The sequence below is a fragment of the Typopeltis vanoorti genome, chromosome 6 (genome assembly GCF_054136105.1).
Source record: "Typopeltis vanoorti isolate ZY-2024b chromosome 6, IOZ_Tvanoo_1.0, whole genome shotgun sequence".
Classification (NCBI taxonomy): domain Eukaryota; kingdom Metazoa; phylum Arthropoda; class Arachnida; order Uropygi; family Thelyphonidae; genus Typopeltis; species Typopeltis vanoorti.
The window spans coordinates 51079012-51097520 of NC_143554.1; the positions used below are offsets into that span (position 1 = coordinate 51079012).

The 18509-nt window shown below is 36.7% G+C and overlaps 1 protein-coding gene across 1 annotated transcript in view; it reads right to left on the minus strand.

Moving 5' to 3' along the window:
- Positions 1-966: 966 nt before the first annotated feature.
- Positions 967-18509, minus strand: part of LOC150105449 (disintegrin and metalloproteinase domain-containing protein 11-like) — a 602139-nt gene continuing 584596 nt past the window's right edge. Inside the window, exon 30 of the mRNA XM_090393967.1 lies at positions 967-1173. Coding sequence (XP_090250093.1) covers positions 967-1173 — 207 coding nt within the window. The remainder of the gene's footprint in view (positions 1174-18509) is intronic.

Here is an 18509-nt window from a genome sequence, read left to right on the forward strand (position 1 = left end):
TGCATTTTCTATTTCCAAATCAAACGGTGTAGCAATCCAGTCAGGTATGTGCATTTTCTCCAAGTCTTCCTTCAATTCTTCTAGGTGATTTATGTATATCTCTAGGTCACTGTCTGAAAATTTTCCCTTCGCCATCTTCCAGTTGCCATAAGTTTGAAAAATAGCTGTATCTTTACATGCCAATGAAGATTTAAATAGGCCTATTTTAGCTTGTAAAAGTATTAGGATTGTTCGGGGCTTGAATAATTGTAGCATCTTTATCTTGCAGATATTCTGTATTTTGTTAACTTTTGAATATAGGTCTGCCAAATAGAAAAGATGATTTTTACACTTTTTTAACTCATCACATAGTGATTAGTCCACATCCGTAAGAAACTCGACAGTGGAGTCATGAAGGTCAACAAGTCTTTCCAAGGAATCACCTCTTGACACCCACCTTATCTCCATTTGCAAAAGAAGTTGGTTAAAGGTTTCATCATTTTTTTTTTCATGCAACATTGCAAACAGTCATGCATTCAGAAGATGTGCTTTATTTTATTCCTGATACACACTTTTAAGGCAGCATGCAGTTTGCCACTTAAATTCTTGGTTACAAGATGATTTCTGTGTAATACACAGTACGCACATCGGGAACCTTTTTCTTAAGTAAGGATGCAAATCCTTAGTAACGGCCAGTCACTGCTGGTAGCCACTGCAGTAATATTTTCGAGGGGAAGCATTAAGTTTCTTCAAATAATTCTCTAGGCATCACAAAATTTTCTCACCTTCTGCATCAGCTTTAAAGTAGTTGACAAACAAAAACTCGTCAACAATGCACTTTAGGATTTGACTATCATACCTCACATAGTCAAATCCTAAATCATGAGAATATTTGAAGTACTAAACGTTGACTCATCGAGTTGGATGGAAAACTTGCAGTGTTGAAGCTCTGACCCCAAAGTTTTCTCCACATCATTGGCCATTTCATCAATAGGATGGCTCACTGTCCTTGCACTTAAATGTACATTTTAAAACAGGTTGAGATTTCTTCATAACAGTTTCAATCACAACTTTAATCGCTGGTATGATGATCTCCTCACCAATGGTATGTGATTTTCCATTCTTTGCTATATTAAGATAGATACTGTATGATGCCTTCAGTCCTTCTTCATAATCTCCACTGGCTGGCAGGTACTTTTAAAAATGTCTTTAAATTTAATCGTTTTATGATCTTTTCTTTCAGTGCCTAAAAATTAAGATTGTTGTTTTTCTTATCAGAGTGAACCTTTTGAGATGGTCTTTCATCTTTGCAAGCTTCGTGGCATCATTACTGAAAGTCTTTTCACATAATAGGCACATAGGCATTGTTTCATTGGTAAATGATGGTATAAATCCAAATATTAAATACTCTTGCGAATACTGTCTGTACTTCTTCTTACTATCAGGGGCCTCCATTATGGGCACTATAACTATAAAAAAAATTATACAGTAAATTCAGAGTTATCAGATCACTGAACACCACTCTGATAGCTATGGGCAATAAATGCACCAGCCCTGATTGTCTGTATCGGGGAGAGCGTGCACTTCTCCCTCATTGGCTCAGTCAGTTGCTGTTGCATGTTTACTAGGTGTTACTCATAATCGTTTTAGGTGTTTATTGACACCCTAGACATTTATTGATCCCGTGGATAGTCGCATCGACCCCTATGGGTCGATATCAACCACTTTGCCGACCCCTAGTTTATAAAAAGAAAGTTGTGAAACCTTGCTACATTGACCAAATCTAAATTGAAGTGATGGACATAAATTATTTCTCTTATGTGAAATAGTTATTTACAGGTTACAGAATTTAATTTTTATTTTATTTAATTATTATTTTTTAAAAATCTCTGATTAAAGAGATTAGCACCTCCCTAGCACAATTGGAAGAATGACAGTACGTTGTGCCCTTCAACTGGAAAAGGCCTAAGCTCGAGTCTTGTCATGATGGGAGGAATCTTTATGTGAACTTTTTCAATCGAAGGTGAGTTAGCCGATCTCATACGGAGGTAGCAGGGTTTTTTTCTCCTGGAAACTCTGGTTTTTCATCCCACATACAGATAAATCGGTCCTTCAGAATACACACAATTTACAGACAAAAAATACTAGCTGTGGTGGTGGGCAGTAGATAGCACTCATGTAGATGATTGGTAGTAGAGGTTTGGTGTAGTGGTGGAGACAGAGTTGTACAGCGGGTGTTCTCCCACGAGGAGTCTTCAGACTCCTTGGAGGTGTCACGAATAATAAGTTATTTTTACTAGAATTTTTAATATACAGGGTGTTCGGGATAAATTTGACAGTTTCGTAAGGAAAAAGAAAATCTTCTTTGTATCTATTAAATTTAATGAATTGACAAAAAAACATTACAGGCAGAGTTAATTACAATACTATCAACAAGATTTACTCAAAATAACCACCATTAGCATCGATCACAGCTTCAATTCTGCTTCGGAACCTCGAACAAGCTGATGCTACAGTCTCCCTGGGAAGGGCCGCAAAAACTGTTTTAATTTTATCCATTAACTGGGCTTTTGTATTACTGGAAGTGCGATTGGTGTCTTTTTCAACTGCGCCCCATACAAAATAATCCATGGGGTTAAGGTCTGGGGAGTTTGGAGGCCAAACATTTGGACTGGTGAAGTCGTAGAAATTTTCAGACAACCATTTTTGACTTTTCCGAGAGGTGTGGCAAGGGGCCGAATCCTGCTGCCATACATACGGCCTACCATTGGCTACCCTTGTTATCCAGGGCTTGACTACAGTTAGCAACTCCACGAACAAAGCCCGAATTCCAATGCCAGGGTTCTTCAACACCTGTTCCTGCAGATTTGCGAGGAATTCTGCTGTACGAACGCAATCAGATCGTCTGCTAGGGATCTTTCTTCTTGCTACATCCTCGTAGTCACCATTGCAAGTCTCTAGTTCATGCCGATTGTTTTTACTGTATTCAGGGAGCATTGGGCAGCAGTCGTAATATCCTTATTTTGATGGCGGGCACGAATCATCATGATACAAGTTATTCTCTTCCATGATTCAGGTGGGTTCCAGCTATCCATCCTTTCTGACATCTTGTATATAAATGAAGAAGGGTCCAAACTTTTAAATGAAGAGAAGTGTGTGTTAATACATTTAACTTACGGAAAAATATAATTAATTATAAATATGTCAAATTTATCCCGAACACCCTGTATTTAGATCATGACACTCTACACCATGTATGTGCATTTTGTGTGCTCTCATTGTTGAATCTACCAGTTTCTGTTGTAGTTGTTTAATTTGAAAGTCATACTGCAGGTTCTTATGCAGTCTTCAGTTCAAATCCAGCCATAGGCATGGATGTTTATGATTGCATTTAAGTGGGAGCTGAATTCTGTCACCCAGTAGGCCAAAAGTAAGTGAAAATATCCAATGTTTGGTCTCTAGCGCAGGGTTTTTGGACTATGTAAAAATAAATAAATATATAAAGAAATCCTTAGCCCACCGATGGTATAAATTATTATGAAAAACCTTTTATATGGGTAGGAGTCGCAAAAAAAAAACAAAAAAAAACTGTTACATGGTGTTTGTTTGCTATTGCATTATTTCACTGTGCAATTAAAAAAATAAATGAATTTATTTGAGTAATTGGCTGCTATGTTAATGATTTAATATAATTCCAAAAAAGAGAAAAAATCTCCCCCCCCCCTTGCCAATGTCACAGTTGTATTTTTGTCCAAATGTTATGGACAAAAATACATAACTTGTCAAAATCTGTTGTGAATTTCATTATTTATTTATTATTTTTAATTAAGGGGTAATGTATTATATTATACTTTACTGAAAATCCTACTTAAGTAAGGTATATGATATTCACAATTAAAGCTATCTAAAATTTTTTTTGTGCAATTCAATTACAAAGTGGAATGTTTTATGTTCACAAAATATTTCAATTTGTGAACAAGTGTATTCTGAGTTCCATCTATTTCTGGGCCACCGGCACGATTTCATTTTCATAAAATTATTAGAACAAATCAAGATATAATCTCCATACAACATGCCTGTCAACCTGAAATTGACTTCCAGACATAATAAACACAAATGATAAATTTTTATGTTACAAAGCAAAATAATATATCTTCTTCGTATGCTTTCATTAATAACCCACACTACTTAAATTTCCACTGTTTTATTTCATTAATGATAAGAGTAGGTTTAAAAAAAAAAAAAGTGTTACATGATGCCATTCTGTAAACAATTAAAAAACAAGAGTCAACGTTATTAAAATCCAGGACAGTTTATTTCAATAACAGTACAAACTGATTAACACAAATTGTCTGGTTCACACATGCACAGCTGTGCTCGGATATTCTTCCCTTTCGATAGAAACTTTAGGGATGCAGCTGTCTGTAATGTTTGAACACGGTAGTCAGTGGAAAAAAAAAAAATATATATATAAATTTAAGACAACATGCTACCCTGCTTAAAAATGGCAACTGTTCCAAATGCCATAAATATTTTGATGGTCAGGATAGTTATGACTACAAAACATTCTGTATCAAGCAGCAGTAAGTTTGTTGTATAGTTTATTTCGATGCCCAAACGTTTTGGTGAGTGGGTTAAACAAAAGTGGTAATCCCAAGCTGCAAAGCCATATATAACTTAAGGAAATTTAGCAGATGACAAGAAAGATGTCAGTCAGTTGATAAGCCTAAAATGCAAAATTAATATTTTAATATTATGCTGCGATAAGTTATTTTTCCTAAAGATTCATGGTCTCCTTATACTAATTATTCGATTCGAGTAGAGATTTGGGAGGGGAAGGAAGAAAAATCTCAATACTGTCATTTTTTTTTCAAAAAGTGACTAGAATAAATTAAGACAGTCTCCTCCCCATTAATATCTTATAGATAAATAAAAGGGGGGAAAAAGGTACCATTGTAGTGAACATTAAATTTTAAGTACAATATTTAAAATTTCAAATACTGTTTTCCTATTATTAAAAATTACACGTTTTATATTCCCACTTATAATCTTGGGGTAGTTTATATTTGCGATTAAATAAACCTGCCAAAAGTGTGGTATAAAAACATAATTTTGGATTTCAAATTTTATACATCAGAGAGTACTGTTATAGGCATTGGACTATTTTTAATTGTTCACCCATTTATCTTTTAACGAACAAAATATTACAAAAAATTGTGACGTAAAACTCCCAGCCTGAATGCGATTGTGATATTAACATCTGTAATAGTTAATCTGGATGCAAGATGTTTTCTAATTTTATAATATAATTATAAGTTTTTTAGTATTTTATGCAATATTACAAGGTTTCAGAATATATATACTGAAATATGTATACTGAAACAATGGGTGGATAAAAATCTGATAGTTTGAGGGGCAACATGGCTTTGTGAAGGGTAGGTCATGCCTTAGTAATTTACTAACTTTTTATAATACAGTAACAGCTGAGCAATGAAGGAAATGGCTGCATGATGATTCTGCTGGATTTTGCAAATGCATTTGACAGACTACACACTGAACTTTATTATGCAAATTAGAACAAATGGAGATGGATACTGGTTATGTGAATAAGAGGGTGACTGCTGGACAGATATCATGGAGAGACAGAATTAAGGTGAAAAACAGGTGACTAGCGATGCACCACAAGGTTCAGTGCTGAGACCACTACTGTTTAATTTGTACATATATGATGAAGGAAATATTCAGTCATTTGCTGATGATGGGAAATTAAGTAGAGTAAGAGTTAATCAAGGCGATGTGGAAAGCTTGCAGGGTGATATAAATAAGCTGTCAGTATGGGCAAAAGATAATGGGTGTCACTTTAATGTTGAGAAATGTGAAGTTATGCATTTTGGGATAAATATATTACAAGCTGTGTACCACATGGATTGAACTGTACTCCAGGAAAAAGGTGAAGCTAGAGATTTGGGGGGGGGGGTAGACATAAGTTTAGCACAGCAACCTATAAGATTACTTGGCTATTGAAGAACACATTAACAAGTAGAGATGGGGAAGTTATTTCTCTTTATAAAGCCTTGATATGTCCACACCTGGGTTACTGTGCTTAGGCCTGGTCTCCTATGTTTCTTGGGGATGAGGAAGCAGTGGAGAAGATTCAGAGGAGACTTACCAAGATGGTGAGTGGCTTGTGGAATGTTCCCTATGAAGATAGACTAAGGGTGTGTATGGATTGCAGAAGTTGGTTGATATAAGAAAAATAGTGGATATGATAAAAACATATAAGTTGCTTAAAAAGTTTTATAGAATTGATGCAGGGGGATATGTTTCAACACTTGGCTGGATAGGCTAGAACAGGGGGGGGGGTCATCCCTGGTAGTTGAATAAAGGTATGGTTGTGAGGACTACATTTTTTGTTTGGAGAGTTGTGAATGAGTGGAATGGGTGAGTTGCCAGTCAGCTGTGAGTGCCTTGAGCTCAAGGAGAGGTATGATAGATTGTGTGGATAGTTTGAGTCTCCTGCAGTGAGTCTTCAGACTCCATGGAGGTGCCTGTACAATTATATTAATGTGTGCATTGAAAGTTTTTTTTCACTTATACTATAAATTAAAGATCCCATGAAATTACATTCTTGGTTTAATCCTTTATCTCAGTGTAAACAAATAAAGTTTGCATGTGAAGTATCTACATGACTGGGCTACTTGTATGTAGAGGCTAATGACTTCACATCAGTTGCCTTAATAACCCAGTGTAATGCAAAGCACACCTCCTTTTGGATGTGTGTAATGCTATGCATTATGGGGAGGACCATTATCCAGACCAATTTTGATCTTTGAGATGAAATTAAGACACTTTTGATGTTGTTTGATAAATTGATATCTTTAGTGTTTGCTACAGCATGGAGTAAAAAACAATAAATCCATTCAAATTTGAGGAAACCATTTCATATAAGAATAAAATTTTTTTATGAACATTGTAAATTTAGATTGTGTAATATTGTCTATAATATAATATGAAACATAATTACTTCAGTTGTATTTTGTTTCAATGATATTTCAATTAATAATTTTGGTATTTTTGCTATTATGGGATCACGATGTCACTGGTTACTTTTATCTAATATGAATTGTGAGCTGCAAAGAAAACGGCTGACTTTTTATTTGTTTGTTTTTTTTTAACTACAAAATCAAAAATGTACACACCTTCAAATATCTTGGCTCTTATATTGTGGACACTGAATACGATATAAAAGTCCGAAAACAAAAGGCACTAGCAGTCTTTGGTACTATGACTCCCATATGGAAATCCTCTTTTGTCTGTTTGGAAACCAAAATTAGACTTTTTAAGGCCATAGCATGCACTATTTTTCTATATGCATTCCGAACTTGGACTATCTCCACAGCAAATACCCGAAATCTCATTAACAGATTTGGAACCATATTTCTTGGATATACATGGAGATATAGAATCTCCAATGATAGAATTCTCTTGGAAACCAATCAAATTCCTCTACTATTGATCATACAACAGTCTCAATTGGACTGGATTGGAAATCACCTGAGGCACCCAATAGCTCCTTATCATGAGGTGCTCCTCCTTTATGATCCTCCCATCAGCAAAAGAGGGAGAGGAAGACCTAGACAACAGTTTTTATCAATATATTAGTCATATATCTCCCAACAATCCGCTGTCAGGGTATTTACATACTTGCACAAAATAGGACTCTATGGCAAGAAATAACCATGTCACTTGTAAATTTTACTCATTGACTCCTGTGTCTCTTTGTTTGCTTTATGTAAAACTTAAGGTAAATAAAAGGTGATTTTTTTTTAAATATAGAATAACTACTAAAAAGCTGGCTTGGCTAGTATTCAAGTTATTGTTAACTGGAAAAATTAGGATACTTCATTAGGAACTGTATTATTATTATTAGATCAGCTCAAAAATAATTTCAAAATAATGTAATTTTTTCTCCCTCATCAGCAAACAATTGAATATTCCTCTTTCAAATCATTCTTGATATCATTAACATATCTTTTTTTTCAGCCATTTTCAATCCACTGCTTCTTGAATGAAGGGTCTCCCCAATGATCATCCAATTTTCCCAGTATTCTGCTTCCATCATCCATCGCTTTCCACAGTCAGTTTTTCTCTGCCCCATCTTGTTTTTGGGTATTCTTGTCTTCTGTTTCTGGTTGGTATCCATTCTGTTACTTGAGCCAGATGTCCAGCCCATCTCTATTTGAATGCATCCAAGACTTTTGTCTGGGATCTGATCTATTCCTTACTTTTTATCCATTAGTATTATTTCAAGGATAATTCTCCCATTCACCAGTATTTGTTTAGCCAGTGCCCAGGTTTCTGAGCCATAGGTAAGTATTGGTAATATGCATTGGTTGAATACTTTGCTTTTCAGGCAGATGGGTAAGTTATTTTTGAAGATGTAGTTCAATTTCCCAAATGAATACAAGGCTAACTGTATTCTTTTTAATTTTGCTCTGTATTCCATTTTCAATGTGAAAAAGTTGTTCCAAGTACACGTAGGAGAAGACTATTTCTATTGGCTCATCAAGTTTTATTGGTTTTTCTGTTAAGTACCTATTGAATATAACGTTTGTTTTTTCTCTATGTATTTGAAGACCTATCTTTTTGCTTTCTGGGTTCAGTATATTTATCATTTCCTGTAGGTTTTATGCTGATTCTGAATTTAATACAATACCACCTGCATATCTTAAATTCGTTACTTTTTCACGTTTTATTGTCATGCCTTTGGAACTCAAGTTAATTTTTTTTTAATCATCTCGTGAAGTGCTGCTATAAAAATTTTAGGGGATATAGAATTTCCCTGTCTTATCCCCTTTTGCATAGGGATCTTGTTGCTTTCTGTTGTCTTATAGTTGTTCTATTTTTGTATATTTCTTTTAACAGTTACACATATTGACTTGGTATGGATTGATTTTCTAGAGTCTCTATTATTGCAGAAGTTTTGATGCTGTTCACAGGCTTTTTCATAATCTATAATTGCTAAACAGACAGGTTTTTGATATTCTTTTGTGTTTTTCCATGATTTGCCTCAGTGCATGTATATGGCCGATTGTATTATATCCTTTTTAAAATCCGGCCTGCTCTGTTGGTTGTTTAAAATCTAGAATACGTGTTATTCTGTTAGTTATTGTTTTTTAAAGTATTTTATACAAGCCTTCTCCATGATCTTCTGCCATCCATCTCTTTCCAGCCAGTTTTTCTATTTCACCTATCCATCTTGTTTTTGGGTGTCCTTATCTTCTCTTTCTGGTTGGTATCTATTCTGTTAGTTTTCTTGTCCATCTATTTTCTATTCCTCAAGCCACGCCCATCTCAATTCTGTATCATTAATATATACATTATGTTAACGACACAGAAGTGGTTCAAGTATAAAACTCTATGGTACATTGCTACATTCTCACAGATTCTGTTCCGCCCACATACTACTCTGATTCCTAACTCTCAGCTTACCCACTTACTCATTTATTCCCAATATGCTCCAGTTGGCAGAACAATCTTCAGTGTAATATCCTGCCACATGTATTTGCTAAGTTTAGCAATATTAAGGTGTAAGTATTTAAATAATCAACTTTTATTCCTCTATTCAGGAGGACAATATGGCTTATGGAGAGGAAGCATGCCTTGCCTTTACTAAGCCACATTGTCATTCACATAGGATCTTATCTACAGTTCCTGAATGCAAACCATGGCCAACTTTTTTAACACCTTATTTCAACAGATGGCTCAATTTCTGAGACAAGTAACTAGTGCTTTGGATTTAGAACTGTTGATTGAGGAGAGATTGAAAGAGTACAAATTGTAGGACTTGTCAGATGGATGCAGTAAAGTTGAATGACAGAGAGGTTTAAAAGAGATGACAGGACTGCTTTATTAATAAGAAGTGAGTAATCTCTTTGAATGATCTTACCAGATCCTCTTATACAGCTTCCATCCCATAACAGTGTGGTGGTTAGTACTGTACATTTTGGCAAAGGATGCAATGAGCACAAATAAGACAGATACATTACTTATAGTGAGGCCTTCTATGATGAGTATACTTACTCTGTGGCTGTCTCTTAATAATAATAAAACTGCCATCACTTCCAAGAGAACAGACCATTATATAAGTTTTTACCTATCTTGGATTCTCTTTTATGTAAAAGAATGAACTTGTCCTAATTTCACTACCTTGGGAACCTTGCTAATGCTAAGGCAAATAAAAAACCTTGTCATTTCTCTGACATATTCTCTTAATACAGATATCCTATCACATCAATGTATTATATCTATTTGGATGTTATATGCTGGCAAAATGATTACTCAGTAATTTAATTGCTGATACCATATTCATATTATAAACATTTATTAAAGTTCTTTTTACTTGCTACTTTCCTTTCAATGCGATTTTGCATTGATTAAATTATATTACTGATTACTTGAATTATATTATAGTAACTCTCACTTAATTTATTCTCTTAACTTTGATAAAACTTTTCTCAAACACTCCTTGACCATTTTGCATGCACTGTTAACTTCTTTTCATTGAATACACACACACACTCACTCTGTAATCAAGAACAAAGGGGATACCTTATTTATGGAAAAAATCCTTCAATGCAGCCACAAGATTCAAACTCAAACTTCAGGTCCTGTCCCTGAAATGGTATTTTAGGTAATTGTTCCTTAGCAACTTCAGTTTTTTTGTTTTATCTTTCTGCAGTCTGTCTCTATAATTAAAATCTATAATCATTACTTGTCCTATGCTCACTGAACTAGTCTGCCAATATAATTCATCTTCCTTTGAAATCTCAGGCCTGTCCTATACTACATAACCTCAAACCCTACCTCTCTTCTTGCTGTACTCCTACTCTGTATGGTACTACAATCATCCATCTTTCCATTCTGCTTTCATTTTTATTCCCATTCTTCAACATGGCACCTTTCTAATCTCTCCCATTCTCCACAACTGAGATGTTTTCTATGGGAGATCCCCCCCCCTCCCCACACCTGCCAAAGATCACTGTGGGCACAGTTAGTCTATATTATCTATATATAATTAAGGAAACTTACATTTTTATCATATAGGTAAAGTGAATATTAGATCTAACATTATTTCAAAGCAAACTGTTTGAAGAAACTAAGAAGATTTTGTAAGTTAACCTGAGAGCTTATGAGAATACAATCCTCGGCATCCCTGAGTTGCCTTAGCTTGCATTACTTAAAAGAGATATCAGTGCATTTTTTAAGGTTTCACTGGCCTGACAGCTGTTTTAAACTGGTTGGTTCTCTTTAGAGACGAGGCAGAAAACTTAAGAGAGCAAAAAACTCTCTTTCAGTACTAAGGAAATTGAAATGTCAGAGAAATGTATTTTTTGTAAGTGAACTTTCGGTCAGTGCATAAAAGTAGCTTGCACTATTAAAACACATTTCTTTTAAGTAATGCAAGCTACAATCTATTTTTTTTTTCTTTACAGAATGCTAGAAAAATATCTTATTTAAATTGCATAGGTAATGATATAAACAATGTGTTGGATGCTGCATACTCTATGGGAGGAGTTAAACTGGAGGAAGTAGGGGGAGACAAGATCTGGGGTCGATGATTGATAGAAATCTGAAATTTAGGGGACATATTGCAAAGGTAGTGACGGTAACACAGGATTGCTGCAATAATGAGAAGGACACTGACCTGCAGAGATAAAATGGTTATCATTCCGTTGTATAAGACTCTGATCAGGCCACACTTAGACTATTGTTCTCAGATCTAGCCCCCAGGATTTGAAGGGGATAAATTAACTGTGGAAAGGGTACAAAGACAGAAAACAAAGATGGTGTCAGGATTGTACAATATTAGTTATGAGGATCGGCTGAGTGAGTGTGGACTGCAGAGTTTGGTGGATAGAAGAAGGAGAGGTGATACGATTGAGACTTTTGAACTGTTGAGAGGTGGTTACAGGGTTGCCACTGGGGAGTTCTTTCGCTTGGTTGAACAGCGGGAAGGAGTCATGACAAGGGGCCATCCCTGGAAGTTACGAAAGGAAACTGTGAGAAAGAGGGTGAGATTTCTTTTCATGGAGGGTGGTTGAACCATGGACTGCATTGCCTCATAGAGTGGTGAGAGAGCGAGAACGGTCAATGCATTTAAGGAATGGTATGATAGACTTTCTGTTTCCTAGGGAGGGCCATCCCTCGATGAGTCTTGATAGACCTGTGTTTCTTAGAAAGGACCTCCCACGATGAGTCTTTTGACTCCATGGAGGCATGACTAATAATAATTCGGGGATGCCGAGGATTGTATTCTTGTAAGCTCTCAGGCAACTTATGAAACTTTCATAGTTTCTACAACCATTCGACTTTGAAATAACGTTGGATCTAGTATCCACTTTACCTACGTAAATTTACATTGCTGAAATGAAGCCTTTTGGCTCTTTCTCTTAATAATTACATTTTTCTCTTTTTCAAATTAAAACAGATGTATTTTGCTTACTGTTACAGTGAGCATATTGATATTTAAGACAAAAAGATAACATCATTAAAGATATTGAATTCTCTTTACACTGAAAAAACTGCATAAGAAATTTTCAAAATTATGAATTTCCAACAAAAAAAAAAAAAATGAAAACATTTATATAATAAAATGTTGAGATTTATTTTTTTGATTTAAATTAAATTGAATATGGAGATACAGTCTCAGAGAAACATTGGGACTGCTTAAACATGCCACCTGCTATTTTATATTCCTGCTCACATTCAGGATTGAGCTGAGCTATTGTGATTTATTGGTCACAGCAGGTAAGAGATGATAGAATAAAAACAAAATCTCTGATTCCTAATTTTAATGAAAGAAAACGAGATATTGTAAAATTGCAGATATAAGATGGATAACAAGAGATATCATTCTTAGTGGATAAGCAATTCAATAACAGTAAGTAATATGAGGCAGTGTGTTATTTCTATTAATTAATTTTTTTTGGTTAATTATGTGTCTTATTATTTCCCAAGACCTAATGGAGTCAAAGACTCATCTGGGAGGTCCTTTTATCACACACATCTCATCATACCATGCTTTAAACACACTCAAACTCCTTGCAGACCACACTCTCAGGCAAGGCATTCCAATCATTCACAACTCTGCACAAAAAAACCCCGCCTCTCACTCCCCTACTCACACCCTCTTTATACAGTTTCCAGGGATGACCTCTGGTTCTCCCACTATTCTCTGTAGAACTTCTCCACCATTGATCTTATAACAACCCCTTACCAACTTGTAGGTCTCTATCATATCTCCCTTCTTCCTTCTCTCCACCAGACTCTGCAAATTATATCTTCTCAATCTTTCCTCATACTCAACATTCCAGAGGTCAGAAACTACCTTAGTCAGTCGCCTTTGGACCCTTTCCAACATCTCTTCATCCTTGTGAAAACCCGGTGACCAAATCTGGGCACAATAGTCCATGTGTGGCCTAATCAAAGCCTTATACAATGGAACAAGAATCTCCCTACTTCTACACGTCAGTGTCCTCCGCATCATTCTCAGAAGTCTTTGTGTTGTCTTCACAATTTTGGCGATGTGTCCCCTAAATTTTAGATCCTTATCCACTATTGCCCCCAGATCTCTTATTTCCTCTATCTCCAACAATATATCCTCACCAAGCATAAATTCTGCATCCCATCTTTGTTTTCCAAATTTTAAAACCTTACATTTTGCAACATTGAACTCGCATCCCCATTTCCATGCCCAATCACTCAATTTATTCAAGTCTTCTTGCAAGGCCACAACATCTTCACTACTCTTTATGGTTCGTCCCAACTTTGCATCATCTGCAAACAACTGAATATCTCCATCGAAATTTTTGCCAATATTATTAATATACAAGTTAAATAGTAATGGCCCTAAAACATACCCCTGAGGCACTCCACTAGTGACTTTCCTTTTCCTGGATATTGCACCCCCCCCCCCCCATACACAACTTGTTGATACCTATTAGATAGCCAGTCTCCAATCCAATGCACTAATATCCAACCCCAAACTACATTCCATCAATCTGTCTTCACATCCCAAAGACCTTACCACTTCCAATGTACCCTCATCACCATGAAAACCAGAGGACTAAATCTATGCACAATAATCCATAAAAGGCCTTATACAATGGAGCCAGAACCTCTTTATTTCTGCAGGTTAGGGTCCTCTGCATTACTGCTATTAGCCGGTGTCATGACTTCACAACTTGTGTAGTGTGCCTCTGATCTTCAAATTCTTGTCCATCAACTCCAATGTCTCTTATCTTCTCAACTTCCTCCAAAATTTCCTTCACAAGTGTATACTCTTCTGATTACCAAATTTCAGAACCTTACACTTGCAACACTGAATTGACAGTTCCATACTGTTGTCCACTCATACAATTTATTCGAGTCCTCATGTAAGGCCACAACATCCTTGATTTCTCATCGCTCTCTACAGTTTGTGTGTAATATGCCCAAGCAAGTAGGAAAGACCACAAATCAGAATGGGATAGTTAGTATAAGGCATCAAAATAGGGATGGGACAAATTGGCATCTGCAATTCATGTATACAAATGCCAGAAGTATAAGGAACAAGAAGGAAGAATTTTTGGACTTGGTTGGCACTTCCAGACCACAGGTTATTGGCATTAGTGAAACATGGCTGACAGAAGATGACACAGCTAGTCCCACTAGCTGTGTCATCTTCTTCGTTAGCTGATGAGCTACAGCCAAGAAGAATAGAAGTGGAACTGCACGATAGAGAAAAGAGCACATTTGAGGCTATTTGGTGAGAGATTGAAACCAGCAGAACTAAATATACGGTTAGGTGCTGCTATAGACCAGCTGATGGAATAGATGGTGGAGATAGTATGCATAAGCAAATAGAAGAAATGAGTGGAAGGAGGGTAATTATTATGGGAGATTTCAACTATGGTAACTGATTGGAAGGAGGAGAGAACACATGGGTGGAAGGAATTGGATTTTATGCGGTTATTAAGGGATAACTATCTGCGACAGCATGTAATGGAAAATACTAGGGGTCAGAGAGTGCTTGACCTAGTAATTGCATCTGAGAATTTGGCTGTAACGAATATGACCATGTTGCCACCAATTGGTGAGAGTGATCATAGGGTCTTGACTTGGGAGGTGGCTAAAGGTGTGGAATTTACAACTAAGACAGGGTACATGTGGAATTATCGGGCTGGTAAGTATGACAAGCTTAGGAGATTGATTGGTTCAGTGCCATGGCATATACAACTGCAAGGGCTAGAAGTTGATAGTGCATGGGAGGCAGTTAAGAAGTGTTTGCATGAAGCAATGGCTGACTGTATACCTAGAGTTTGAGTAATAAATCAAGTAGGGGTTAAATGGATGAATAGCACCATTAAGCTTGAGCTGCAAAAAAAGAAACAACTGTGGAGGGAATTTAAGGAGAAAGGTGACCGGCAGGCACATGAACGGTATAAAGCGCAGGCCAGAAGGGTAACGAGTGTGGTAAGAAAACCAAAAAAGGATTACGAAAGAACATTGGCCATGCAGGCTAAAAGAATCCTAAACAGTTTTTTCAATATGTTGCAAGTAAAAGAAAAAATGTATATGGCAGAATGATTTTAAAGAATCCCAAGGGTAGGGAGGTAACCGAATCAGTTGATATAGTTGAATTACTGAGCGAGCACTTTGCAAGAATATATCATCCAGGTGGTGACATTACAGAAATGAATGAACGAATAGATTATACGGGAATTGTGGTGAATGAAGTGGAGGTGTGTAGTCTATTCCAAAACCTCAATGTCAATACATCTGTGGGATTGGATGGTATACCAGCTCGTGTCGTACGTGAAGCGGCTAAAGAATTGTCAGCACCCTTGACAATTTTGTTCGAGTTTCGGGTCTGGGTTAGTCCCGAGGGAGTGAATAGTTCCACTGCATAAAGGAGGTGCCAAGACTGCTGTTGTAAATTACCGACCGATTAGCATATCAGGAATCGTTGTCGAGGTCTGGGAGAAATTAGTCAAGAGAAGAATACAGGACTGGATAGATGAAAATGGGATACTGTATGGGGGACAACATGGTTTTGTGAAGGGTAGATCATGCCTCAGTAACTTGCTCACGTTTTATAACACAGTGATAGCTGAACTGGATAAGGGTAATGGGTTTACAGTGATTCTACTGTACCTTGCCAAGGCCTTTGACAGGATACCACATGGAACTTTAATCAGTAAACTGGAGCAGATGGGGTTGGTGAGATGGATGGGAGGGTAGTTGATGGAGAGATATCACAGAGAGTGGTTTATTCAGGAGTGGAGTCCAAAAGACGGCTTGTGACTACTGGTGTGCCGCAGGGTTCTGTTCTTGGACCACTACTTTTCAATTTGTTCATTAACGATATAGGAAAGGATCTGAGAGGAAGTGTTCACTTGTTTGCTGATGATGCAAAGTTGGGTACAGCAAGTGTGAGTGCACAGGATGTCAAAATTTTTCAGGATGATTTGGATAGTTTGGAGGACTGGGCTAGGGAAAATGGATGTCAATTTAATGTGGCAAAGCGTAAGGTTATGCATTTTGGAGTGAAAAGATTAGCAGCAGTATATCACATTGGTGGGACCGTACTCCAGGAGATTGATGAGGCCAGGGATTTGGGAGTGTTGGTGGATAGGGAGTTGAAGTTTAGGGAGCACATTGCAAAAGTGGCCAAATCAGCTCATCAAATCACTTGGTTGCTAAAAAATACTTTAACAAGCAGAGACAAACAAGTTATTGTTCCTCTATATCGAGCTTTGATAAGACCCCATCTAGACTACAGTGCCCCCAGATATGGGTGCCGGGGTTTCTTCTTGATGGGGAGGAGGTGGAGAGGATCCAGAGACGAGTGACCAAGATGATAGCAGGTCTGTGGAATGAACCTGATGAGAATAGGTTGAAGATTTGTGGGTTGCAAAAATTGGTTGATAGGCGAAAAAGGGGTGATATGATTGAGACATTCAAATTACTGAAGGGTTTCTATAGGATTAATCCAGAAGATATTTTTGAGAATAGGACTGCTGGTGGGACGACTAGAGGCCATACATGGAAGCTGGGCAAGAATGTGGTTAGCAAGGTTGTTAGAACTAGTTTTTTTACTTGGAGAGTGGTGAATGAGTGGAATAAGCTGCCAGAGGCTGTTGTGGGTGCTATGACCGTGAATGAGTTGAAGGCGAGGTATGATAGATACTGTGAATGTTGAATAGTTGTTCTTGACATGATGATAGGGCCTCCCTCGATGAGTCTGTCGACTCCTTGGAGTTGCCTGAGATAATAATAATAATTATCTGCAAACAGTTGTATATTACCAGTTAAATTTATCCTGATATCATTAATATATAAATTAAATAACAGTGTTCCCAAAACAGATCCTGTGGCAATACCCCTTAATGCTCATTAACTTTCCATTTTCAAGGAAGTGTATCACTATACACAACTTGCTGGTACCTAGTCACCCATCTAACTCATTAATCTGTTATCTAATCTTATCTGTTTCAGTTTAGTGACCAACTTATGGTGTGGCCATCTATCAAAAGTCTTTGAAAAATCTAAGTATACCACTGTATATATTATCACCTTGTAACAGGTGATAAATGATATAGGTGATAGAGATAGGATACAAAAGTGGGTTGATAAAAGAATGCTACTGTTATCAACCCACTTTTGTATCCAATCTCTAACTAACCTCTCTAATACCTTAACTACAGATATACAGATCAGCCCTTTAATTTGTTGCTTTAGCCTTATCATCACCTTATCTGTAAGTGGAAGAATTTTGCATTCCTACTCTTTTGGAACTTGTGCTGTTGCAAGACTCTTGTTAAACATGTAGGCCAGCCAAGGCTGATGCTAACTTTGCAACATTCCCTTAGGACACACAGTGATATATCCTCAAGTCCTATTACCTAATTGACATCTAGCTTACTTATCTTCTCATATACATCTGGCTTGCTCACCATTAAGTCTCATTTCATTCTCTGCACTTCAGCTTCTGATATCACACTGAGGACCACCTTGACTATGTTCTCTGCAGTAGTTACCAATTTCCTGCTTTCATCCATTAATATCATCTTACCATAATCATTCTTTTTTCTGCTTGCCACATATTGAAAAAACTCACAAGGGTGGCCTGATTTGATAATTTATGCTCATACTGCACTTTTGTTGTCATTCTCCTGGACTGCTCTTTATACTCTTTGTGCAATTGATTATTACCATTATTCATCTTCTGCTACCTCCAGAGTACTTTTTTCTTCCAGATTTCATGCTTAATTTCCTCATTCATCCATTTTACACCTACCCTGTTCGGCTTTTATTTCCTTACTGCTCAATTACTCATTCCATGCTATAGCTCCAAGTTGTCTTTTAAGCTTGTCATAATCACCGGCCTTGTATTTCCATATATATTCTTTCCTCATTAGAAGTTTTCATATGGCAGTGAAAGACCTGAATATTCTAGGAATAATAACCCATCTCCATATGAAAAC